General features: G+C 50.1%; 1 protein-coding gene across 1 annotated transcript in view; it reads left to right on the forward strand.

Annotated features, from left to right (window-relative positions):
• Nucleotides 1–5,073: 5,073 nt before the first annotated feature.
• Nucleotides 5,074–27,049, forward strand: part of ITPKB (inositol-trisphosphate 3-kinase B) — a 70,341-nt gene continuing 48,365 nt past the window's right edge. Inside the window, exons 1-2 of the mRNA XM_075088725.1 lie at nt 5,074–5,761; nt 7,181–8,264. Of these exons, the coding sequence (XP_074944826.1) occupies nt 7,344–8,264 (921 nt within the window). The 5' untranslated portion in view covers nt 5,074–5,761; nt 7,181–7,343. The remainder of the gene's footprint in view (nt 5,762–7,180; nt 8,265–27,049) is intronic.

The following is a 27,049-nucleotide window of genomic DNA, read 5'->3' on the forward strand; positions in this document are numbered from 1 at the left end:
GGCTGTGACACACACCAACTCCCTAGCTGGGCTCTTCTCTGGCACCACAAAAAACCAGGAAGGGGCGCACTGAAACTGCTGGGCATATTCAGACATAAAAGCAGTGGGCATTCACATCAGACCTCCACGTCTTCATCCTGGGGAGTTGATTAGTTGAGGGAAAAATAAAGGTACCTCTGGCATATATGCATTGCATCGGGAGGAAATGTAGCATCTTGTGCTTGATCTAGGGTTCCTAAACTTTCTTGCCTATCATGTGCATATATAATTCCTTGCCAGAGTACTTTGCTATGCATAATATTTTCCATACATACATTTTAATCTCGAGCTCTGTAACAGTTCTCCAAAGTCCTGCTGCAAAACCTGGAGCCTGTGAGCCAAACAGATGTTCTCAGCTCAGCGCTAATGCTCTGCATATGTGTGCTGTTCATGGATGTATAGGATGTACGCACCCCTTCCTCTGAGGATCCCAAGTGTATATGAAACTTAAGGCAGGTCACAGCCACAAATAGCCTAGGAGACACAGGACGTCTTAGTCCGTACTGCCCGTTTCACAGGCGGACGAAACAAGGCAGAGAGGCAATGAGCCATATTGCTAACACCCCACAGCGCAGCAGAGGCAGAGCCAGGAACAGACCGCCAAGATCTTTGGCTGGCTTCCTTGGCTGTGCCGAGCCGTATGACTTTGTGCAGCATGGGGCGAGGTGCAGGCAGGAATGTGTGGAGGAGGCTCCCAGAGAATAAAACTTGTTCCTTTGCGCTCTAGGTGGACATGGGAGCTCAGGGAGACGTGGGTGCAGTACGCAGGCTGCCCTAAATTACACTGACTCGCTACAGGTGTCTCTGCAGAGCACTGCATTCGTCCTCCCTGAACACGGGGTGGCACAAAAAATATTAACCTGTCACTGCTTAATTCTGCCATTATATGTGTTCCAGTGGGATAGTGGGAGGGGAGCAAACGACCAGATAATCCAGCTCAGAGGTCACTGAGCGCTGGGAAAACCAGCGTCTTTCTGACCTGTTTTACCACTGAAGCAATGCAAAAGGGCTGGTGCGAGATAAACATCCAGAACCTTTTTCTCAGGCCTCTGTTTCCCCTGCCAGCCCAGCCAGCCCAGAAGCGTGCCGTGCCTGTGACACTCACCTGCCTGAATGTAGGCAATTCTCAGCACATAATTCAGTGTTTCCTCTGGAGTCTTCTGTGGTTCTTGTCCTTGTAAATTATTAGCCGTATTTATTCTCTGTCACACTGGCATAAACATAAAGTAAGTCTGCTGACCATAGGATTACTCTGTGTTTATCCATTTATTCCTGTATTTTACATGATTGTAAGATTCAACTCAGTCGTGAGGAAATGCTGTAAAATACTAACTTCTGCTGCAAGGATGCTGACGGTCCTTCTGATGCTGAATTGGATGAACAGTGACAGTTTGGACAACTCATCTTTGAAACACAGTGAAGGCTGTCTTGTCCAAACAGTCCAAAACATGACAGAGAGTAATAATTGAAAAAATGAATCTCATAATAAAGAATGGAAGGAGGAGGGTACTTTAGGATTGTGGTTGTTTTATGAATAAATTGTTCCAATTTTTTCTGTTTTGTTTTTACAACTGGATTGATACTAAGTAGACTGCGGTCCATTCTGTCCTGTTGTAGCTTTATAATACAGTCCACACCATATTAATTGAGTGCCTGCAAGGATTTAAGTGAATAGGATGACCAGTATCTATCAGGCAACTGTTCTCCTCTCTCCATGGAAGGAGGTATTTCTGCAGTATGGGACCTTGTTTCGGTAAGGTGGTTTGGATATCTTTTTTGGGGTGTTATTGTGGTTTGGATCAGGGAAGGCATTCTTCAAATTCATACATGTCTCTCTGGGTTTTCCCTAAGGAAAGCAGTTCAGGGGAAGGAATATACCACGCGCTTAGAGAAGAAAGTGCTGAGACTTGCAACACATGTCAGTCTTGGGGAGTCCATTGCCAAGCCTCAGGCCCTCACAATGACATGAAAATCATTGTGCCAGAGGCCAGGGTCACTGCCTTCATCTTCATGCTCCAGTAACCTTTTAAATACTATTCCAGGACTCAGCACGGCAAGCCTTGAGATGTGGACCAGGACCTTGGCTCCAGAGGAAGAGGGTGTATAAAGTAGCAAAGGACAGCTCTGCCTGTCCTTGAGAGGGTAACCAGCACCATACTGGTCTGCCAGGGCTCCCCTAGTCCCAGAGGGCTGTGTCTGGGAGCAGGCTTTAGAAACAGCCAAAGCAAAACATCGGCTAGGGTCGTGGCAAAGGCTGCAAGGAGTAAAACAGCCTTGGCAGTACTGTCTGCTTTCTATCCCACAGCTGATCTCCCCTCCTGCCCAAACAGCCCTCTCATCTGGCTCCAGCGGGGAGCAGGCCCTCCCGCTGCAAGAGCCACCGCTCCCACCGGCAGCCAAACCTCCTCTTTCCCCCGCATTCACACATGGCAGGGCCTGTCCTGGTGCCTCTGCAAACAGCCACCACCCCGCAGCGCTTGGCAGCCCTGGACCCAGAGGCGCAGCAGCCGTAGCCCGGCTGAGTCACGCACGCTGCTCATGGGGCACAGCAAGCGCATTTGGGACAACTATTTTTAAATAAAGCATGGTAACTAACATGTCTCCCTTCAAGTACACAGAGGTGCTGGGAGGCCCTTACCTTTGACAGCTGTGATATTTCCTTCCCCAAACACTTATAGTCAGTGCGTCAGTTGGAGATATTACACAGTTAGGACAGCTCCATGCCCTTCTTTGTCTGTCCTTGCTTTATTTTAGGACTAAATACATTCTGCAGTGGATATATGCCCTTCCTAAGTGGAAGACCCTGTTCATTTTAACGGTCTCAGTCTCTTGAATAAGGGCAAGTCGCCCACACAAAAGTTGGCCAGATCAGCTGTCTGCCCTAACCCAGCCTGCTTCAGTATCCTCGAGCACTGCAATGATTTTCTTTGGAAGCAGGAAGTATAAATTCAAATGAAGAACAGGGCTTAAGCAGAGGAAGATCTTTTAAGACCTAACATTGGACATTAACTCGAAGAATGTATGCTGAGATTGCAAGCAAATCAGAGCAGGACCATCTTTTTGTTCTCCTTGTACAGCACCTAGCGGCAAGGGTGCCGAAGCCACGGAGAGGGCTCCTCAGCAGCATCAAGCAACTACGGCAGTGCTGGCGCCTGGAGATGTCCATCTGCCTACGAAAGTAACTCGTCTCCCTTCGTGCCTCCATTCTTGTCCCTAGATTGGACTAGCAACCTGTTTTGGTTTGTGCTTTCCATTTAGGCTAACCTCAGACGCTCTGTTTCCACTTGATTGGAAACAAGTGTGCTGAAAGCTGTCTGCTCTTTCTTCACTATACAGTGTGGACTGCTGCCTGGCTCCAATCTGGAAATAATTATTTCCCTCCTATACCTACCCATTCTGAAAAGGGATTTATCCCTAGATTTTTTTTCCCTCTTTCCACTTTTATTAGTCACTTCCTTCATAAATAAAATCTTGTTGTTGTATACAATGCCCACAGACCAGCTCTAGCTCTGGATGTCACATGTTTCTGCTACGTGACAAAAATGCTGCAGTGTTCTAAGGCCCGGTTTTAAACTCCCTGTGGGATTTCTGTGACAGTAAACGTGCCATAGGGAATTCAACGCTCTTTTGTCCTGTTCTGATAGGATGAATATCTGATGGTGCTTGACTTTGTGTGAGTTTAAGAAAGGGCTTTAAGCACCCATTGTGGTTAGGCTGGTGTAAACGCTCTTGAACAACCCCAAAGAGCAGTCAAAACTTGCATGTATATGCAGCAGAGCTTGCAAGTGCAGATGCTATTAGCACAGCATAACACAGCTGTTCTCAAAAACAAGAAGATACCTGTTTATCTGCATCTGTTCCTGGATTTATGATTTCTTTCCAAAGTTCCTACTTTTTGATGTGTGTATGCAGACATGAGGGCATGGGAGCAAGAGATGGCCAGAATCTGCAGATATTTGCAGACAGGGGGAAGCTTATGCCCATGAATAGTGCCATTATACTCAGTGGGGTCACTTTGAGAAAGATTGATTCCATACTTTATTTCATGAAAGACCAGTTCATGACCAAGCAGAGACACTGAGGAAACAGATCGGAGTGGAGAGAGTCTAAAAATCTCTTTTCTTGCACTGAACTCAAAATAGCATTTCTCTTACTAGGAAAACAAACATAAGCTCATTTTGGGTGTCTCTGTCTGCCTGCCTGTGGGATTGGCGATCCGCACCTTCCGCAGATTTGGAGACCTCTCTGCCCCTGTTTACACTCTTAGAGGTTATGCCTTAATTACAAAAAGCTGATCTGCTGTGGCATCAGTTTCCCTCTCTAGGGAAAAATCCTGCTGTGAAATCCTAGCAGAGACAAATTGCTTTTCTCTTTTCTTTCTTTTCTTTTCTTTTCTTTTTTCTTTTCTTTTCCCTTATCCAGTCTAGACCAACACCAAAACTGCCATCGGGGCTTGACCTTGATGACTGCTCTAACAGCGAATCACAGATCCTGCTCTCCTGACGTGCTGACCCCCAGACAACTATTCCCAATGAGTTATCTCAATACCGAAATCACAGCCAAGACCCTGCTCCCTCTGCCAAGCGGGACCCTCTGCCTGGGGGCCACCAGAGCTGAGCAAGCGCTGTCTGGGGCCTACCCTAGATGGGAAGGGATGGATGCTGGCCCGGAGGGGTCACCCGCAGCCCAGCCTAAACCCGGGGCAGGGTGGCAGTGAGAGGACGTGGCCAACCCTCGCGTTTGGCGTCCGGGGGCCACCTCCCCACGCAGGACTCGCTCACCCGAAGCCACGCAGCGTGGCAATGCAGGGCTTCGGACCTACTTCGGTCCGCCGTGGACGAGCGACGTGCTGCGGAGGCGGGAGCCGCCGTCCCCGCGGGGAAGGGCAGGGATGCTGCGCGAAATGGCTGGGCTGGTCCCTGCCTTCGAGCTGGGCGCAGGGGGACGCGGGTGGCCTCCAGCTCCGCGTTCCCAGGGGTGCGGGCACCACCCTTTGCCGTGACCGCTGTGCCCGGGGGAGGAATGGGAAGGGCAGCCGGCGTGGGGAGGCCGGCAGCGGGGCGACCCCCGGCCCCGGGCCCCCGCGGGGTTCGCACCGCAACGCACCGCACCGCACACTCCGGCCGGGGACCAGGGATGGAAAATGGCTCATACGTCTTTAACCCACAGCGGCCAAAACGCGGCGGCGGTGGGGTTTTTTGGTTGTTTTTTTTTTTTTCTTAGTTAACAATGGAAACTTTTTTTTTTCAGTGTTTCCCTCCAGCCGAGCAGCGCCGAGCGAGCGAAAAAAAAAAAGAAACTTGTTCCGCTGAGTTCAACCCCAGACAGGCTCACAACTTCCTTCCTGCTCTCCTACCCCCTCCCTCCGCTCTCCTCCTCCTCCTCCTCGCCGCTCCTCTCCCTCTCCTCCTCCTCCTCTCCCCGCCTTTCCAGCCGCACCGGGAGCGGGCGCCGGGGCCGCGGCGCCGACCTGGCCGGAGCGCGGAGCCTCCCGCGCCCGCGCAGCCTCCGCCGCCCAAGCGCGGAGCGGGGAGACCCCGGCGCCCCCCCGGCCTCGCCCCGTCCCACCCCGTCCCCTCCCGGCGGACCGGCGGAGAGCAGCGGGACGCCCGGCCGTGCGCCGCGCCCGCGGGGATGGTTCCTGCAGCGCCCTGCGGCCGCCGGCGCCGGCGGGCGCTGCCGGGCGGCGCGCAGTGAGGGCGGGCGCCCGTCCTGCTCCCAGGTAAGCGGCGGCGGGTGGGGGGACGCGGCCACCCCCTCCCCAAGACCCCCCACCCCTCGGCCGGGGTGCCCCCCCGGCAGCCACCCCACCCCACCCCACCCCAGGGCCGCGGCGGGCGGTGCATGGGGGCGGCCGGGCCCCGCGGGGAGGAAGGGAAGAGATGGGGCGGGCAGGGGGGCAGGGTGCTGCCCCGGGGCCGGGTGGGATGTCCTGCACCTTGCCCTGGCCTCAGGCAGGCTGTCCCGCACACAAAATCTGTCTGAGCGCCTTGTGCCAGTGCTCGCTTTTACACCCGAGTCAGAGTGTTGGGGATCCCTGCAAAGAGGGGGTGCCCGTGCCACCCGGGCTCTGCTGAGCCTCACCTTGCCTCTGAGCAGCGCCTGAGGGGATGGGGAGCCTTTTGGTCACCCAGTCGCTGAGGGCTGCGCCAAGACCTGTGCGTACTGCTGACAGCATCGCACACGAGTGCTTCTAAAGACATTGTACACCAGAGGCAGAGTTAGCACACATGTGCGTAAACAAGCCTGCACACTCGTGTAGGCAGCGTGTCTGTGTAGATCTCATGGGTTCCTGTGCCCCAGCGTGGGATGGGGATTGCAGCTCCAGTGGTATGCGGGGCAAACGGACACGAAGGAAAGCATGCTGAAGTACAGAGGGGCGCAGAGACACACCTACAAAAGCAGAGTCTCTCTCTTGCACACACACAGGGCAAACAACACTACATGAGTCCGTATGTGCGATCCGGGCTGAGACTTGGAGGCAGTTGCAGCAGTCGGTGCCCCACAGAAGGCAGATGTGCCCAGGGTGGCACGTTTAGCCAGGGTGCGCATGAAGATGTGCAAACCCATGTTGTCGCACACGATAAGTTAGGGAAGTAGGGGAGACGTGGTCCCATACCGAAGAAAACTGTGCAAGCAGGGAGCCCTCCTGTGTATCACTGAACAGAAATCCATGCTTGAGGCTTGATCTTGGTCATAGGTGACAAACTGGAAGGTGGCAAATTTGAGCTGTTTGGAGTTTTTCCACTTCCTTCAGAAAATGTCAGCTTTTGGGGCCAAAGTTTGAAAGGTGCCAACTTTCAGCTCATGCCAGTCGGCCATAACTCCCTAATTCTGTTGCAGGAACGGCTGCTGATGGTGTTTCCTCTCGGACACCGCTGCTGCAGCTGCATCAGCTGGCAACCTGGAGAGGGGGCAGGGAAGGCAGGAAAGACAGGAAACAGTCCAAACCTGATTTCCCCTTGGCTCAGATCCTTCTGACGACCAGGCTGGGCCATGTCCCTAGGGGTGGCACACTGGGGATGCATGCACGTGTGTGCAGGGCCTGGGAGGGCCACACAGGAAGGGAAGAGTCCGGCCAGCTGTGTGCACAGCTGGGGGGTGAACTACTCTCATCACTTGTCTCTTTCTCTCTCCCCAGCCGTCCCGTTTTATGGAGCTGTGGGCCGGGGCCAGCCCAGCTCCCTTGCTGCCTCCCGGCTATGCTGCTGGTCCCGGCGTGGAGACACCCTTGGCAGCCCTGCGGAGCCTGAGCGCCGAGGTGACAGCGGCGGCGGCCTCCCTGTACGCCCCGGCTGACTACTATGGCCGTGTACTGCTATGCGCTCAATAGCTTGGTGATGATGAATAGCAACAGTGAGGTGACAAGCGGCGGGAGCAAGACGCCGCCTCCTCCCGGACAAGTGCTGCCCAGGGGCCCGGAGACACCTGGGAGCTGCTGCCCGCTCCCTGCCTTCAGCCCGGCCCCTGTGCCGCCCCGCTCCCCGCGCCGTGGCCCCGCTTTCCTCTTCCCACCACTCGAGGAGCCCCCACGGCAGCCAGGCAGCCCCAGCGGGCGGCGGGGCAGCCGGGGCGAAGAGGGGCAGCCAGGACCCCCCACAGCACAGCAACTTCAGCGGGAGCTGCACAATGTCCAGGTGAACCAGAAAGTGGGGCTCTTCGAGGCACACATCCAGGCACACAGCTCTGCTGCCCAGCCGCCGCGGAGCCCCCGGCCATCCCGGTCCCGGCCTGCCAGCCCCATGGCGCCAGTGGTGGCACTTGGAACCGGACCCCAGCTGCAAGCCTATGGGGAGAGTGAGGCCCCTGATGCTGGTGGGGTGCAGGTCTGGCCGAGCACTTCGGAACCCTCGGGGAGGCCGGTGGTGACGGTGATTCCAGCTGTGGGTCTGACAGAAGGCAGCAGCCCGCTGGAGCTGTCAGGGCCTGCACCATGGCAAGGCGAGGTGGTGGTGGCACCCACAGGACTTGAGGGCCAGTGCACAGCCATCGGTGGGAGCATCCCCGCCGTCATCGTCACGGATCTGGGGGGCCCGGAGGAGGAGGCGGGCGCCGTGCCCCCCGGCAGCCTGCCCGTCCGGAAGCTGTCGTCGTCCTCAGCCTCTTCTACCGGCTTCTCCTCATCCTGGGAGGAGTCCGAGGAGGACATCTCCAGTGACCCTGAGCGCACCCTGGACCAGACACCGGCCTTCCTGCAGACCCTGGACCAGCAGAAGCCCCGAGTGGTGAGTGTTGCACCAGTCCCAGGACGGTGGGGTGAGGGCTGGCCGCATCCCCGCTCCGAGGCACAGCTGCAGCGGGAGGGCAGAGGTCTGTTGCAGCTGAGGTCTGCAGAGCAGCTTTCCATTTGCTCGGTGGTGCTTGCCTTCCCTCACATGAAAAGCTTATCCCTCTTCCTAGTCTGACAATCCCATGCTCGCAGGAGAGAGCAGCGGTACCCGTCCCATTCCGCACGGCCTTTGCAGAGCTTCCCCGGCGCCACAAGCTGCCCGCTGGCATGCTTAACGTGCACCCACGGACTGCAGCCTTCTGCTGACATGTGGTTACGAGCCTCAGCTTTCCCTCAGCACAGCTTCCCTGGGTGCTGGAGTTTCCCATGATTTACATGAGCCTAAGGGAGAATTTATTTCCTCCTTGGAGTAGAAACTGTGGGCCAGCTGTCTGTTAAAATTTATACCCATGCCCATCACCATAGTGTCTGTGTGCCTTTCACATGGATGCAAAAATCTCTAGAATTTCTGGTAATTCCCCTTTTGAACAAATCCTTTGCTTGTGGGGTATCTTACATTTTAGGTAGGCATATTTTTGTTAGGTATTTGTATTAAATTCATTTGTTTCTGGATCTTTGTTGTGGGGCTGGTTGGGAGGCTTCAGGTGAGAGGAAGAATCAGTGTTGTATTACCCTTAGAGCAGAAAGGTCGTCTTGGAGAGGAGGGCTTTGAGGTGCTCTCCAAAGGCAGACACATTCATGGGATGTCTTGGGTCACTTGGGGAGTTCGCTCCATGTCTGAATGCTCCATGCAGAGTGTGCTTTGTTCTGAGCTGTCATGCCATTTACCCAGAGGGCTCTGAACCACTTTACCCCAGCGCAGGGTGCCCATCACGAGGCTCTCCGACCAGCACGTGGGCTCTCCCGTCCTCTGGCTCTGAGGCATTACATTGGTTTGAGCTCAGCACTGGAGCCTCACACTGACAGACCCTGAAAAATGCAGGGCAGCCCAGTGGCTCCTTAATTTTAAAGAGCTTGATTAAGGCCCATCAACTTTCAGTGATGTGGTTCACTATGTTTAACTTTCTGTAGACACATGATAAGCTCAATGACATGAGGAAGACCAGTGCAGGGAAAGTAAAGCGAAGGTATCAAACTCATGAAGAACTAACTGACTGTGGTTTGTAAAACACTCAGCAGGCTGAAATAAATATCTCTGCTTTTCTACTTGTTTCATCCTGTTCCAAGAACTCAGGCTCAATTCTGCTCAGGATGGAGAAGCAGTTGAGTAAAAGCACAGTTAATGAAGTTACGAGTCTCTGGCTCATCGTGTTTGCAGACATCTTTGTATTTCAGGGCTCTCAACTGATGAATCAGCTTGCTCCCTTTGGGAGCTGCTACGATCCCTCTGCTGATTAAATTCTGCCGTTTTTGTGTGCGTGAGCTGTAGTAATCTCTGCTCTATTCTCCATGCTAATGACTGTTCCTAGTGCCAGATCCCACTGATTTGCTGCTGAAAACAGTTCGCTGGTGGGCAAAATCATGCCTGATGCTCTTGTGGAAAGCTTCCTGGAGCCTCAGGCTGACTCTGCGCGGCCTCCCGTGGCCTCCAGTGAGCTCAGCCAGGCCGGTGGCTCAGCAGTGAAGAGACAAGGCTCGTTTGTATTTCCAAATGGCCTGGATCAGAGCAAGCTCTCAGATCAGGTCTAAGATCAGAGTAACTCTGCTGGGCTCGGTGGGACTACTCCCGGCTAAACGAGATGAAGAGCTGGTCCAAAATGTGTCAGGCAGCCTGAGGAGGTGCACTTGATTTTGTGTTTGGTGATGGAGTTGTCTCAGCAGGAGTGGCTGGGTAATTTACAATTATACTTTCCGCTGGACTCCACAGGTTCCGTGCAGGGCTGATCACTGCCTTTGGCAGTTCATAGTCAACTTCTCAGCAGGATCATGCGCAAATGCCCAGTAATTCAAAGCTGATTCATATAAATAACACCGAACTTTGTGTACTGGTTGGCAGCATCTTCTAAATCCATAATGGCAGAAGTAGGCAGCTACTGAAGCAGTCTCAAGTTGCGCACGCATGTGTTTTCATGAACTCACTATTTCCTTTTAACAACGCACGCGGTCTGGAAATGAGTTGTGTAATGAGGGAGAATGTGTGAGAAGCTCTCTCCGCAACTCATGCTTTTCTGTCAAAATAAATCCTGGGAGACCTCGGCTGACAGAAACCAACATCATGCTTCTGGGTTGAGTAGATAAACACTGGGCAGGAAGAGAGCCCTGCCTGTCTGCATCGGGTGCTGCTGGCGCAGGGGAGGGCTGTTGTACCTGGAGGAGAGGTAATGACGAGTGACAGGAAAGCAGTTCTCACTGCAGATACGGTCTGCACCGTACATCTCGCATAGCATGTTTACAGACTTGATAAACAGCAGGCTTGCTTCTGCCCTTCCTTTCTGGAGTCCGTCTGGCCTAGCAAATCTGTTAGGGATGTCCGGCTGTCTATTGTAGTTCTTCCTGGCATCCCGGGAAATAGGCAGATCCCTCTGGCTGGCACGGACTCATCCTCCATTTGTGACCTCAGGTAGGAAACTTCATTTGCAGTCAGGCCTACAAATTGGCCGGTAAGAAAATGACATTGCCTAATGAAAGGGAGGGAGTGTGACCACTTTTTTGGACACTGTGACCTGGAGCAGCTCGGTGGCTGATACGGGCTCTGCCTTTGTTTATTGGAACAGTTTACTCAGTACAGTGCCCCTCCCTGGAGTGCTCTGGTGCCCGGTGGGCTACACAGCGTTGGGGCACAGCGGCCCTGCCATGATGATAGCAGAATTCTGAAGTGCAGTGACAGTAAGAGCAATCTGACGTTTTGCTGTTGTCTTTGCAAGTCCGCTTAAGGTCTGAGTAAACCTCCATGTAAGGGCTTATGCAGCTGTGGCTTTCCCCGGGCTGTGGGCTGCTGCCAGAGAAACCCCACGCTTGTTTATTGATGCTTGCAAGGTTTTAAAGACACTTGAGCAATTGCACTTCTCAGGCTGAGTGGGAGGGACGGCCTGTCCAGGCAACATGTTGTAATGGGGACACTGCGGTTGACAACGCCGCGGGGGAGCGCTCCCTGCACGCCCCCTGAGACAGCGACATGGGCAGTTTGGGGAAGGAGCGGGTGCCTCTGCTCCCCTACTGCCCGAGCCAGGGGGATGCAGCAGCTGTTGGAAGGTGGCTGCCTCCGTCATGGCGCGTCTTGTGCTGAGGGAGGATTTTTCCCCTCCTGGCTGATTGCACAGGTTTGGTGCGTAGGAGAGTGAGAAGGTGCTCCCTGTCCCAGGCTGCGGGTGGCACAGGTAGCCCGAGATGGCAGCCCAGCTCCTAAGGGGGATTTCACATCCAAGATAAGCCCTGTTCTAGCTGTGAGTCCCATTGACTTCAATAGGAAAATACAGGTCTATCAGTTTTGCTGTTCCTGGGGGACTCTGTTTGGTCTTCGCGAAGGAAAGCTGATAGACCAAGGTGTACTCAATAGCAGGAGGCCTGGCCCCAGCCTTGGAAGCTGGCTGCACCTATTAAGCAAAAGATACTCCAATGCTGGTTGTTACAGTGAGTTGTCATTGACCTAAAAGCAACAGATGAGTAGGGGGAAAAGCAGAAACTGTGCAAGTACGTACTATAGAAAAATGACATGTCAAGGGGAAAAAAAAATGCCCTCCTGGAAAAACAGTGCAAGACACTGCACTGTTCCTCTTCCTGGCTTTCCCACAGCCGCTGTGGAAACAGAAGGACATAACGGCAGAATAGTAATCAAGCAACTCGGTACATTGTGAAACATCTGCTCCTTTCAACAGGCAGAGCAGCTTGCTCAGAATAAGAGACTGCCATTAACCTGTGCAAGGTGGCAAGAGCTTTTGGAAAAAGTTAATGGCATTGCTGCTAACAGGTGATTTTAAAAATTGATTTGTTTGACTCACAATGGCTGTAATGCATTTCTGAAAGGAGCCAAGTTTAGATAGGGTTAGTGTCAGCCAAGGGCCTGTGGGACCCTTGCTTATTTCATTTTGAGATGTTCCAAGGCATAAGCTGACAACAGCACTCCTGACTTGTTCCTATAAAAATCAATCACATTAAATATGCTTTCATTCCCTTAGATGTCACTGGGATCAGGAAGCCTCTGTGTAACAGAAACCATGACCACATGGCTATGGTGATGCATGCAAGCCCCATGAATGTATATCTTCATGCTGACTGTTTATGTATTTTACTCCTTCCTCCCACCATGTTTGTCTTAAAAGCTCCTAAGCTTATGGGCTTGTGAGTGGTGTCACCAATTTAGTATCAATAGAATGTCTTCTTGCTTGCTCTGAAGAGCGACTGTTACTCTAGTAATGTGTATCAGTGCCCAGGGAAGGTGCTCAGCACACCGGGTAAGCTGCCAAAGCACGGAGCCTCCTTCAGCCCAGCTCTGGGAGGACTGAGAGGAAGAGGAGATTGAGATGGACACCACTGTGTTTCTACTCTCAGAGCACCACGCTCAGCAGACCTGACAGCACAGCGTGTTTTGTCTCCTGGGACAAGATCAGAACCCCCCGGTGCTCGGCAGGCTGAGCAGAGCTTCAGGCTCTTTGTGGATGGAGGCTGTGCACTCCAGGGAGTTCACAAAGTACCACTCTCCTTTCGGTAGTTTATCTTCTACCTACTCGTGTGGCCTTCTCAGGGAATAAGCAGCTTTTTTTACGGGCTCCCACCCACGGAGGCTAAGTGAAGATACTGCCATAACACAATGGGAGACGAACAGTGCTATTTCAAGCCCATTTTCATCAGCACTTTTAAGCTCATTGGGAAGCATTTCTTCTCTGCTCACATTCTCCATGACTGACAGTGCAGGAATTACATGGCACATAGCAGATCCTTTTCATAGAGGAACTTATTTGCTAGCACAGCTGCTGTCTCTTGCATATTTCGTTTCTCAAGCAATTTCACACTGAAAGCATTCATAAAAAGTGGAAAAAAGCCCAAAGCACTTCCAAGGTGCAGGAAGAACAAACACTAGGCCCATCATCCTTAGGGTCCCCACCTCTGGAAACAGCCAGGTTTCCTCCCCTTCTGATGGGAATCACAAGCTGTCAGGAGCTTGGCTGGTTGGACCCTTCAGGTTTTAAGCTGAATGTCCGTGGGGTAAAGTTCCCAGATCAGTGGAAACTTTACAGTTTTTTCTTCACCTTTTTAGAGTCTTGCAATGACAGAAAACAATCAAACCATAGTCAGCACCTGTCTCATGTTTTCCATATTATTTCTATAATGTGTTAGGACAGATTTGCATGCGAAGAAAATATTAGCGCAGCACTGAGCTCTTGCGTGCCATGCAATGACTGAAAGCCAGTGCTGAGCTAATGTTTTCTTTACATGTAAATCTGTTCTAACTCGCTAGAGAAATAATGGCATCTGTGTATGATGTTAAATGTCACTTCAGCTGAGATTAGTCTTCTGTAATTGTTAGAGATGATTTTTGTTTATACCAGTAGGTAAATTTGTGCTGTAAATTTGACCTGCTTTCTTCCAATGAAGCCCAGCCAAGCTTTCTAAGAAAGATATGTTAATATTTAACAGACAGTGAAAACTAAATGTTAACATTTTCAAATCACTGAGTAAGTTAGCAGCGTAATCCCTATTCTCAGTTGTGACTTTTCAGGGAATGTGGGCTTCCACACTTGCTGGGTCACTTGAAATGGCCCTTTTATGGAACTCATCTTGCTCAGCCTTGTTGGATGTCTCCTCCTAAGGTACCTTTCTTCTCTGTTGACTCTGATGGGATCTTGAGGGCTACTAGCCCAGGGTTCGGCTTAAGACAGAGGAATCTGTTCCTAAAGTACTCATTAATGTCTTCTATAAAATTTATCCAAATTTCTTATTACATAGAAAGCCGGGTTTCGCATAGCCTGCACAATGGCTGCAAGTAGTTCAGGAAGCTGCTCCAATCTGAGGTCTACCAGCTTCAAAAGCAAATGCCTCTGATTTGGCTTTTAAATCAGTGTTTAGGCAGCAAAATGTGTGATTTGCTCTGTAACAAGGATGATCACCCAGCAGTGCCTTTCAGCGTGAGTTGGCGTGGGTACGTTCAGAAGCTCAGGGTCTCCAGCTGCAAGTTTCAGTCAGGGTGTAGGTGCAACGAATGCGCTCAGAATTGGTGGAAGCTTTTAGAAAACATAGATTGCAGCTTCTTCTTTCCCAGCCATGGTGGGAGTTCACCACCCCAGACCTTCTGTCACGGCTGCGTGCGTGTGGAGTTCCTCACTGCTGTAGTCAGCCTTGGGTTGCATTGGCTGCTGAGTGCCGGCATTTTCTATCCTTAGTTTCTCATAGGTAGGCAATATCAGAGTCTGCTGCAAGTTTCTAAGACCATATTAGCCTTTCTTCTCTCATGATGTTTATTTCAATGTTACCATACATTTCAGGCCTGAGAAGCAAGGAGTGGGTTTTTTTGTAGTAAAGAACGTTCTTTTCATTAATGACATTGAAAAAGAGACAGCCTAGTAGAAGGAATTTAGTTCTTCCTTTCAGATCTAAGATTTATTGCTAGCCAAAACACAAGGACTGCTTTTGGAAGGAGAACTAGGGGGTAAAACAACAAGCGCTTAGCACTTACAACTTCTTGTAAGCAGTACAGTGTATTATCTGATCAGCGCTACACAACAGGAACTGCATTAGCATTCAGCACTGTTGCGGTTTTAAGTAATAGTAAAGCATCCCTCATCTCCCTGAAAGACATATATGGGCTCTGGAGTGACATACCGATGAACATTTTAATGAGTTTGGTTCAAAGGACAGAATCCGATTGTCTCTTCACTGTTTGCCTCACACATTTGCAGAGAGGTCGGCACCTGCAGTTCCCATGGTGTAGACCTCGCTGAATTTATGTGAGTTCTGCCTAGGGTTTCATCCTTGGTTTGTGGGGTGTCATCCTTGGCTTTAAGTCTTGTGCTCGGGGTTTTGGAAAATAGGGCTCTTGGACTGTGTGGAGCAGAGCAGTGAGTCTCAGCGTGCAGTCTTTCCTGTCCCAAAACTCCCTTCAAGCTGAATGCTTTGGCCTTTGCTTGAATGAAGACCAATATATCAACACCAGAACAACGAGCACAACGTCATGGTAGGATGGCTGTGGAGCAGGCCCCCCAGCCCCATCAGCGCTTGCAGAAGGGGCCGACAGAAACGTGGCACCGAGTGGAAGTTAGTGGAGGGCTAAACAATGGCAGCACCTACCTTCAGCATCACCTCCTCCTCCTCCCCCTTCGTTTCCTGTCCCTTTGCCCTTGCTTGGGCAATTTGTCTGCAGCAAGATAGAATCAAAGAACCCTCTTCCTTTGCTAAACAATCGCTCCTTTTGTTAGGGTCAGATAAAATGCTGATAAAAGCTGTTGTAGCTCCGCTGAAGCCAGCAGGAGCATGCAGCAGATTTGGTCCCTGATCGTTTTTCGCCTTGCTCTCCCCTGCATGTATCCAGTTACATCTTGTGGTAAATCCAACGTTAAACTGAATTAATGAAGCAGAGACGTGGTCCCCATGGGGATTTTGCCTGTTGATAGGTACAGTGCTTCAGAGCCTTTGGGGACAGGAGTTTTATAAATGGAAAGATCTGCAGGGTGACCTTTTGGAGGGTGCATTTTAGGGTTGGCTGTTTTTTTCTTGTTTCTTGCTAAACAATCTCCAATCCCTGCTGCTTGGGAAAAGGGCAGGAGCCGAGCCTGGCCTTCAGCTCACCGCTGAGCCTTGTTCGTTGCAGCTGTACTTTGACAAGGTGTTTTGGAGAGGCACAGGAATAGCTTTTATTCCATTGTGCTAAATGCATTCAAACATTTCTGTTAAAGGGGTACTTAAGAACAATGATTGAGGGAGTCCGTTTGAACCCCTCAAAAGAGAGAAGACCAGGGTACCAAGGAGGGGTGAGGCAAGGGGGAGGTAAGCAGGCTCCTTCTCACCATGTGGACCGTAGGAATTGCTCTGCCAGCAGCCACAAGCCCTGTTAGATATCCAGGGGCATCCTCCAGCTGCAAGCAAGGTACAGAGCAGCCGGGAGAAAATTAGCAACATGTCCAAATGTAATATGGTTGCTATTACGGGTAATATATATTTAACACTCTGCAGGGACCATTCAAGCCTGCATCTGTAGGAAGGGGAAAAAAGTCAGGTTTGCTTTTTTGGCAGACTGCAGATCAGAGAGTCCAATCTGTGATCTTTCTTGGTATGTTTTATGTGGGTGGGTTCTGTTAAGTTACAGGCAAAGTTATTGTACCCCTAGGCTACTCACATTAAATGCTTCTCCAATTTTAGCAACATTCTTTCCAGGCTCAGCTACATTTGTTTTTATCTTCTCTATGGTAATTGATGACCTAAGTCTAAAATATATAACTCCACAGGATCTCCTGTTATATATTTCTTCCACAGCTGTAGCTGAATCAGGACAGTATAATCCAGTGACATGTTGTAATGCCTAATGCTTTCTTTAATACATTCCAGATTAAAGGAGTCAGCAAAGTTTACATATCCAAAGTAATAAATTTAAACAATAGTAACGGCAAATCCTGAACCATGATTATATCTTGAAAGTGTTGGGTGTTTTTTTTTCCTCCTATTTTCTCTGGTCTGCCTAAAGTCTGTTTGTAGGAAACTCAACAGGACAGATAAAAGATGATGAGACAAACAACTTAATCCCTTAATAAAGTCAAGTGGAAAATCCAACAACAGATTGGCAAGGAACTCAAATAACTACCGCAAAGTGGCCCTTACTGAGGGACTACAGACCTAGCTTAAAAGGCTGAGCTTGGGATATGATTCGAGACGAGCCTGAATCAGTGCCCACAGGTTCAAACGTTTCTTTGAACTCTGAAATGGAGCCCGATTCCATTTTTTTTAATCCATGCCTGCATAGCATCAGCTTAGTTCCATTGAAGCCAGTTCAGCATCGCCTCGTACCTCATGCTGCCCTCAGTACCCACACAAAGTGACCATGAAAGGCCCCAGGATGGTACTTCCATCTGCGGGTGCTGTTGCAGATGGGAGCATGGGATAGCAGCCAGTGCACACTGCCCAGGTAGGTGCCTGTCATGGCAGCATGAGGAGGAGGAGAGCTGGGCACCGCTTGCTGGCACAGTGCTGGCCTCCGAGTTCCACCATCTCATCCTGCTCTTGCCGGGGGCTGGCACTGAGCTGCACCCCCATTCAGCAACCCCCATTTTGCTGCCTAGGGCAGTCTTAGGCTGCCATTAATAGGTACGCCTTGAAAACAAGGCATGTGATCACAGAAGTAGCAGGCACTCGGAAATGCAATTGCCAAGCAGCTTCAGAAAAAGCGTGTTAATTATTATCTCCTTGGAGCTGTATTTACTTAGAGCTGACAGCCCTTTGCCCTGGGGTTTTGTGCTGGGAATGTCTTACTGGTGTGGAGACCAGGGCGTCCAGAAAGGAAACAAAGGAAAGAGATTTTAGAACTGTGTCTTATCTCTATCCACCTGAATTACTGTGGTATTTTAAAAGAATATGTGAAGCCCATTGTTTGAAAAAACCCTGACAAGTGTGCTCGCTCTCCCAGCTCCATTGTTTTAATGTTCTCCTAGGAATTTGTATATAAAATGTTCCCAATCCAGTTTATATCTCTCTGCTTGACAAATCCTGTGTTCCCCTTCCTTATATTTAGCAGAGTGGGAACTAGCCTTGATCTTTTTGCAAAGCCAACAGAATTGCCTTGTCGGGTGTCACGTTGCCACCTTCACACACAAACAGTGCGTGTGGCAGTTTTTGAGCAAGATGTACCACCGCTAAAAAAAGTCTGCATAAAGCTCATACATTCAAGATGAACTTTTGGAAAAGCAGCTCTGAACTGAAACAGACCCTCTCTTGGAGGAGAGAGCAACTAATGCCGTCCAGCTCTTGTGGAAGCCCCTTTGCACGGCAGGTTAAAACAGGTGGTCTGAAGCCACGGATACAGCTCAGCTCCTCTACCATTAAGCAGCCCCTCATCTGTGTCTTGTCTCGAGGAGAAAAGACTTGGCCTCTCTCCTCAGGGCTCTGTTTTCTCATGTTAGTCTCTGTTGCTGGAAAGGCTTTTTTGAGCCAAGGAAGACAGCATGGGAGTCCAGGTGGTCAGAAGTGACTGTAGTGTTGACCAGGTGCTGGGCCAGTAATGAGAGGGAAAAGCAATGGTAGCATGATGCCACCTTGTCTGTTCTTGTCCGACCCTGTGTTGTACAGCCTGACCAGCTCTGACATTTAGTCTTTGAGCTTTTGGGCAGTTTAAAGGCAGTTCCAGATCCCAGGTTTGTTTCTGTGGATGGGAACCCTTCCCAGAAGGGAGAAAGCTCAGAGGAGCCTGTTTAATGTAGGCTGATCTCATGCTTGAGCATACGCAGGAGTTGACCTTTCAGCACTGAAATAAGAAGTGATGGGAATAGAATAAATCACAGCCTTGAAAGAAAAGCCAAGTAGCTTAGACTTGCACCTCAGGAGAAGGAGTCAAGGTGGGGAGGCTGAGAGAGCTGCAGAGGGGCCAAATGACAGATTGGAAAAGCTATCTTTCAGCAATGGGTTTGGTGAATCTTTGCAGGGCAAGCCTGCAGAGGAAAGGCTATTGAGGTGTGAAATTGAGATATGAAGTGGTGAGCCCTGGAGGTGAATTTTAGTGGGGTGGGTAGATTGGAAAGACTCTTTTAGGGATGTTATCCTGAATAAATCTGCAAGACACAGATAGGTTGGATGTGAGGACTGAGAGAGAGAGATCCAAGTTTTCCACTTGCTAAAGGTTTCAGGGTAGGAGCAAAACACTCACAAATGAGAGTGGTAACATTTACACTTAAATTGCAAAGGCATAAATTGTTCTACGAATTGCCAGGATGCAAAGAATCAAGCCTCTGTATTGCATTGCAAGCCTCAGAGCCGTCATGTTTCCGTCAAAGCCAAAGCAAAAATTTCCATAAGCTTGATAGGAGGCAGCTCTGAGCCCCCATGGCACACCCCCTTAACTTTCAGGGGCCTGGTGTTGAATGCAGGATTTTTCCAAGAGAACCAAAACTCGAAGCGCTCCCCTAATATCCGGAAGCCGTAGCCTGATGAGGAACTCCCTCTGCATGGTGGCTTCTCTCAGAGTCCCACTCCCCGTTTGGTCTCGGGAGAGGGTGGCTCAGGGCTTTTTCAGGGCAGCCATGGTGGAGGGTTGGGCTGCTCTGTCCCAGAGCCTGTCGCTGCCCAGAGGGATGCTGGGGTTTGCCCTCCTGGCCCACTCGTCCTCTGGACCATCTGTGCTGTGTCCCCAAGGCAGTCAGACCCCCAACCCCATCCAGACAAACCCTGGCAGGACAGAAGATTGTAGGAGCTGGCTGGAGCTGGAAGAACAGTTTTTTGGCAGTGAGTAAATTTTCCAGCAAATGTCAAGGGGGAGGGGGAGTCAAAATGATTCACAAATTCAAACACATTTTCTGAATAGTTCTGGCCTAGAAAAAAAATACAGAGGTGGGGGAAGAGGGAGGGATGTTAAAAATAGCAATGCATGTCATTCTGACACTTTCAGAATGAACTGTTTCATTTTGGGAATGGTTTGTTTATGTTTTGCAAGCATTTGAAATGTAGATTTGATTCAAAATGGCATTTTTCACTTAAAAGTTGACCTCACCGCTAACACACATTGAAAGAAGAAAAAAGGTTTTTTAGAACATACATAACCCGAAATGAAACACCTCCTTTTACTTTGGCTTCAGGTAAGACATTTCAGAGCTTTCCTTCCACAGCCCCATGATTTCAGCTGTGTTCAGCCCAACCTGCACATCACCTTTCCCCTAGATTTTTGATTGACATCTGATGTAAAAAAATCCATGGTCCATCCAGCTCCCTTCCTGGCCAAACCTTTAGTCTAAAGCCATGGAGCAAGTATTTTAATTTAATCTGAGGTCAACCACACTTTGCTGTGATTCAAACTGAAACCTGTGGTATCGAATGAATAAGAACTGTAGGTTTTGTAGATAACTGGCAGCTTCTCCGGAAGATGCAATGTTGAACCTCATTTAGAAAAATAACCCAAACTCCTGGGGCCCTGAAATCTGATCTAGAAATCTTCAGAGAAGCCGGAGTTTGCAGACAGCTGAATGACAGACTTTCACTCCCCCGACACTCACACCGGGCTCATTCAACTGACTCATTAAAGGGAAACGAGCAAACAGCTAGTAATTGCTTTGCTGTCACCAAAACGTGCTGCAGAGTTTCCCCGGACAGAGGGGAAGGAACACACACATATATGATGATCCGTCATCAAGTTTTCTGTCCCCTGCTGTGTTTTCTGCCTTGTTGGGACACACTGTGCCACTTCCTCAGCTGAAGTCCGTCACTTGGCATCTGGAGCGGATCCTCCTTCCCTGAGATTTATGTTGCCTGTCTTCTGACGCCCTTTCCCTTTGTGCCTTGGGAGGGTTCAGGCACAAAAGATAGAGAAAAAAAGATGCTGCAGTGTGGGATGGCAAGCTTTTTAGCAGCAGCCCCTCTTGGGCAGGGGCCGTAGGAAAGACCTTTTCCATTCGTGGGAAAATCCTGGGTTTTACCTGCAATAGGAAGGTTTATAAGCATTTTTCTGGCCCGCTGTAATTTCAGTGTTGCTGAAGGGTGGATCTTATGGTGTGGACAGGATACGGACACTTTTATCATCGAGGCGTGTAGAGGCGAGGGGCTTGCAGCGGCCGAGTGGAGGAGCGGACTGTGCTGCTCGCTGGCCCTGGCAGCGGTAGGAGCTGGGATGGCTATGCCCACTCCCTGCAGTGGCTCTGGCCCCCCCCGCAGTGGGGGGTGATTAGTGCCTGCAGCGGGACGAGGAATTGAGGCCAGTGTGCGTGTACCAAGTCTGCAGCTTTCTCGACCATGCCTTTACTGTTAAAACACTGCCAACCCAAGCTGTCCCGAAAACAACAAGGACTGCCTTAAAAACCACCAAATGTTTTGGGGGTTCTTTTGGAAGTGCTGGGTTTGTTTGATTGTTTTCCTAGTTTCTATGCCTTCAGCTTGCACTTGGGACAATTTTTCAGTCTCCTCTGCAAGCCAGAAGACTAGAAATGTACCTTCTTTTTAAAAATGAAAGCTCAGAGTCTCAGCCACCTGACTGCAAGAGCTGGGGACTGTAAGATCAAGGCAGGGCTCACACTAAAACTGCAAGAGCAGGCGAACGGTCTATTGAAATAGCTGCTTCTCTCGGCTGAGAAGTGGGCTGAATGGAAAGAAAGGCCAGAAGGGCAGACCATGTAAGCCGATTCGGCTTTCCTGTAACAAACGGAGACCGCCAGCTCTCCCTCCCTGCCCTAGCCGAAACAAAAAGCCCATACACAACTAAAGCGAAATCTGCCTTCCTGTTTGTGCGGGTGTCGCGAGGCTTGGGATAGCAGGTGGCATTCGACTCCTGCATCTCCGCCGAAATTCAAACTCATCTCCCAGGCGAAATCTGGAGGTAGGGGTGCATATAGAGATACAAGCAGTCACTGGAGAACGAGGACCATGCAAACTGCACACGGAGGCTCACACCACTTCCCTGTTGATTTTTGGTGTAAAACACTGATCATTTTTTCTACACATAAAGGTAATTCAGAGATCTTTGACACGAGCAGCTGCCAGGAGATGGGAAAACAGCTCTGACTATGTTAAGGTGCTGCTGGCCAGCATATCAGTTCAGACTGTAAGATTTTAGCAAAAATCTTGTCTTTCCAACTAAACGATTGCATTTGGACAATGGTCTATTGGAGGTTGTGCACATCTTTTGGTATGTATTCTTAGGCTCTGACAGTGCTCGGAAAATACCAAGCAGAGCTGTTGAACTGTCGTAAACTACCTTGTCACTGAATGGTCTAGAGGTGCTGTGCAAAGTGAGACCAAGTGTTCTCTATCGGCTCTAAGGGTATTTGGATTTCAATTTACTCTTATGGGTGTGCAGACACAATCTCCGGTTTGCCTCTTGAATTAAGATGCTGCAGTGTTCACTTTTCTCCTTTCCAGCTGATAGGTATGTGTCTTTGCTCCCCCAAGGGGAAGGAGGCAAGGATATTCTTCCATTTAGCATGTCCTTAGAGCTATTATACATTTAAAGGGAATAACCCCCAAAGCAAAGCCATGGACGTTGGGTGTATCTGTGGGCTGCGCACTTTTCTCAGGTGCTCCATCTGCAGGATTAACTTCAGTGAAATCGCACCAGGAGGGCAGTTTTGAAGATTGTCTACAACATGCAGATGGTCTTCTGGAGAGCAGCTGCCTTTGGAAAACTAGTTAAACTGTTGGCGTAACAAACAGAATTAGAATATTTCCAGGATATAAAATTAAGGGAGGAAAGCAGCTTTACTGGCTATTGTCAGAAAATAGAGGCTTGCATAACAGCAACATTTTCCATATACTATGCAATTAGGTTACTTGCTTGGGAATTAAATTGCAAGTCAGTTTAGACAGCGTGGCCAGCTGTAACATAACACACGTTACAACACACATTCTGAATGTTATTGCTTGGTGTCAGTGTTTATTGAACCGAGTGGGGATTTGAGAAACAAGCTTTGGCCCAGGAAACACTAACAATGTTACAGCACTTAACGTCTCTAAAGCAGGACAGCTAGCACTGGAATTTTTGGGAATAAATTCTCCAAAGATAAAATACTTTGGAAAATACCCGCTAATCCCTTTAAACCCCTAAGGCATATTAATTTTCATATTTGGTAATGAAAAGCCACAGATTTCACCACTAATCTTGAAAATATCATGTGGTTTTTGGAAAAGCAAGGGAGACTCCAGGTGTAGGTTCAGTGGCTGATTTTGCAGCAGCAGTTCCAGCTGATCTCACTGTAAAGTGTTTATTTGCTGCTGTCTGCTGGTCCCTTGCTGTCTTCTTTTGCTACTGCAGGAACCAGGGCCAGCGAACAGAGCTCACTGACTCCCTGAGCTACGCTTCACTGTCATTTTTATGGAGAAGAGTCCACACTCTAGAATGTCACTTCGTTTCAGTTGCAAGACTGGAGTGAGACCGGGCCAAATCGACTCTGTCGTACCTCTGTTGAGTCTGGTGGGCTTAGGCAAGGGATAAGTCTGATCCAGAGTAAGAATAACACGAAACACAGATGGGCTGGGTTTAGTGCATTGTTTATATAAATGGCTAGACCATGGAGAGCTGCCCGCATTGCAAAATTCCCCCCCACAGCTGGCTTCGTCAGGGATCCTTTGGAAAGCACAGCATGGGAGAACCAGCGACAAAATGTGGCACAGAGACTGAATTTCCCCTCTCTTCCTACAGCGGGTTTCTTGTGCTCAGAGTTGAGGGCCATGTTGGCAGTGGTGCATGGGCTCAGCTCACCGGCTGTGCTGAACCAGCATCTCAGGGGGCAGGACAGGTCAGATTGCCATGCCCTCCGATGGGATGAAAATTACAGATATGTTTTTGGAAAGAAAATATGAACCATCCACCAGAGCTATTTCTGATGACCTCAAAATAAAGTTAGAATTTGGTTTTTTTCTTCTGTTTCTTAGTGAGGCTGCTGAGCTCTCCAGCAGAACAGGAAGTAGGCTGAGGAGCCGTTTGAGTAACCAGAGTCGTCAGATCAATGGAAAAAATGGTTTGAGTACATTTTGTGAAAGTGCAGCCAACAATTTTGAAATTACTGCAGTTTCTCTTCCTAGATCAGAACTGTTGTTCATGCCAAGGGGACTTATGTCTACCACTGCTGTGTCTATAAGCAAACTGAGTGTTTCTTTTTGATGATGTAAATGATGTGCACCCAGGGGTGAAGCAGAAATCTTTCCCTTGGTGTCCTTGGATCGGATTCAAGATGAGTTAACTTCCCAACATGATCAGGATCCTACGTAATTTTGCAATGCCTACCATGCCATTTAGAAGAAAAATAGACTTGCTTTTACTGGGAGCTGGGCATGGGGAGGCCAGGGTAAGTGAGGAGGGAGGGAGAGGATAAGAGACACCATTTTGCTGTCAAGGAGGAAGATACACAGTTCTCGATCTCAGAATTGAGGCTGGTCCTACATTTTAGTGACACTAGCAGCTTCTTTCATGTTTTGCAAGCTCATCCGAGAATTGAATGCATGCCAAATTAATCTTTCAAGGGAAGCGGAGCTGGGTTGAAAATATCTCCAGCACAGATAATTCAAAGGAAGTGCAACTTTTAAAAAAGCATGTGAAGTGCCTCTAAGAATCTACCTGGTTTTTCCTGTTTTCTTTTTTTCTTTTTCTTTTTCCTCCACTTAGTCCCACATTTTGCGTCTTTGCTGTCTCATCATGTCACCATTTCCTTTTTTCCCATTAGTTGTTCTCACAGAGGCATATAAAGGGTTTTCGATCCCGTCACATGCTCCAGCTGGAACTAGAGCACGACTCTTTTCGGACGGTATTTTCTCCAGGATTTTGTCAAGTTTAGCTGCAGACGCTCCCCAGCTTTTCACTGATTGTCTTTTCAGCTGTCCTCCTCTTGCGACATTCACGTTGCAGCAGGGCAAAGGCCGGTCCAAGCTGCAAAGTGGAGGCAATGCCGTGAGTGCAGGGAGAGCAAAGGGCTGCACGGGTGCCCACGGCGAGTGCGATGGGACGGCTGTGGGGAGGGAGCAGCGCAGCGTGGGAGAGCGAGGCCAGGAGAAAGAGATAAGACAGGCAGGAAGGGAGCGAAGGGGAAAGGCAGGTGGAAAAGGGAAATGACCACGGAGGCCAGGAAGACTAAAGAGAATACAAGGGAAGCTGCGAAGCCATCTGGGAATCTGCTTTAGCCACGTGTAAATCGCTCACGTCCTTACGGCTTCCCCCTCTGCGCAGAGCAAACCAGCGCCCGGAGGAGGCCGGGCAGAGCCGGGATGGCGGCGTGCAGCTGCGTGGGGTGAGCCTGCGTGGGTGCGGGGCCAGGGCAGCGCATGGGGGGGATGCGGGGACCGGCCTGGCACAGGTGTGGGGACAGCCCCACACAGGTGTGGAGGCATGGCGGCGGTGGGCATGGGGGCGAGGGGAAATGAGTGGGTGCCCCGAGGTGGGGTGCAGGAGCGGGCAGAGCTGTGGCAGAGCTGGGTCCCACAAGGACGGGGGCGGAGGTTGATGGAGCCACTGCTGTGTCAGCTTGTGGGCGGCGGCGGGGGCAGAGCGGGAAGAAGAGATGGGTGCTGTGGGGTGGAGGCAGAATGGGAAGTCAGGGAGGAACTGAGTGCAAAAGCTGATCAGGGGATGGAAAAGGAGGAAACTGAAGGGAAAAATGTGAAAAGTTGTGGGTATTGGGAAGAAGTATCATGAAGGCTGACATGGAAAGGCAGAGGAAAGTGAGGAGAGCTCAGATAAGATTTTAAAAGCACTGAATGATGTCTGGGGTGGGATTCATAGCAAATAGCTAGATCTGAGCCAGCCTCCCTTTGTGGGGAGAAACGGGCCCCTGCAGAGCACAGTGTATGTGACCTGCAAGCACAGCGCGAGAGGAGCTGTGGCTGTAAAAGGAGTTAACTAGCATAGAAGCAGTCATCTACACTGAACATGTCTAAAAATAGGTGAAATGAATTACAGTCCTGAGGACAAATGTTACAGTAAATGAATACAAACAATCTCATGTTATCTAGCTGGGTGCATTCATGCTTCCTCCATGCATGTGCACGCTGGAGGTGTGCACCTAAGTGCAGGGCTTGTGCACATTAGGCACATGTGTGAACACTAGCACATACCTGGCTGGGATGTTCGTGTCTCATACATTCTGTGCAAAAGTCCTCTGCACCTCAAACCTGGAAAAATTGGGCCATGATGCTGGAGTGGGCTGTAGTTCCTCAGGTGTCTGCAGATTGTATCACAAATCGTTCCTAAGAGTCGCAGGGAAGAGCCAGGGAGATGTGCTGCCATTTCGGGGGGGGGAGCTGCTGGTGACCCCATCACTTTCCACACTTTCTACTTTGATTCAGAAGGGGCTGCAGGGTAAATCCAGACCCTCGCCTGGTTTTAGCTCAGCTCTGCAGGCTGGCACAGGGCTCGGGGCGGCCTCCCCTGGAGGTGTGGGGGTTACTTTGCTTCAACTCATGCCAGGAGGCACCAGCGTGACACGGAAGAAGGGTGCCCAGTCCCTGACGGTGCTGTTTGCCCTGTGCCACCTCACCAGCTGTCCTGAAGGAGAGATTATTTGTCACCCGAGGTGAGAGAACCTCTTAGGAAAGAATAACACCACACCTCTACAGGGACACCCATGGGATGTGCCAAGAGAAATCGAGGCGCATACAGTTATTTCATGGGATCCCTCACACATGGACTAGGCTGGCGTGGACGGTCTGAGCAGGACCCTGGAGCTGGACCCTGTCTGCGTTAGAGGTGTCCTCTGGCTGCCCCAGCTGTTCCCTGCAGCCCTGCTCTCCTTCCCAGTCCCAGTCCCCGAGCTCATCCCAAACTCTAAAATTAGGTCTGCAGGTCCCTTACCTCATCTTTAAAACTCTCTGTGCAATTAACATGCACCGACATGTCCTTGGCCGAAAATGCCCCCAAAGGATGGGCAACAAGAGGATTCACGGAGTTTGACTGTAGCTAAGTAAGGCTCATGGTTATTTGTAGGAAAAGCCATGAATGTATCTCTCTGCGCCAAGAAGTGGCAGGTTGCTCATGGAGGTGGTGGGTCTCTGGCTCTACCTGAGCTTGTTTAACAGTCTTCACTGTGGAAGAGAGTTTTAATCTAGTGAGGGTGATGTTGGGCAAACGCTTTTAGTGCTTGGGTCTCATTAGTTGTAAATGAGCTCCTCTTTCACTTAGTCCTTTACTGCAGGCTGCTCATTCTAATGCTGCACATTTCCCCTGCCTGCAAAAGCACTTAG

This window comes from Phalacrocorax aristotelis, chromosome 3 (assembly GCF_949628215.1).
Source record: "Phalacrocorax aristotelis chromosome 3, bGulAri2.1, whole genome shotgun sequence".
Classification (NCBI taxonomy): domain Eukaryota; kingdom Metazoa; phylum Chordata; class Aves; order Suliformes; family Phalacrocoracidae; genus Phalacrocorax; species Phalacrocorax aristotelis.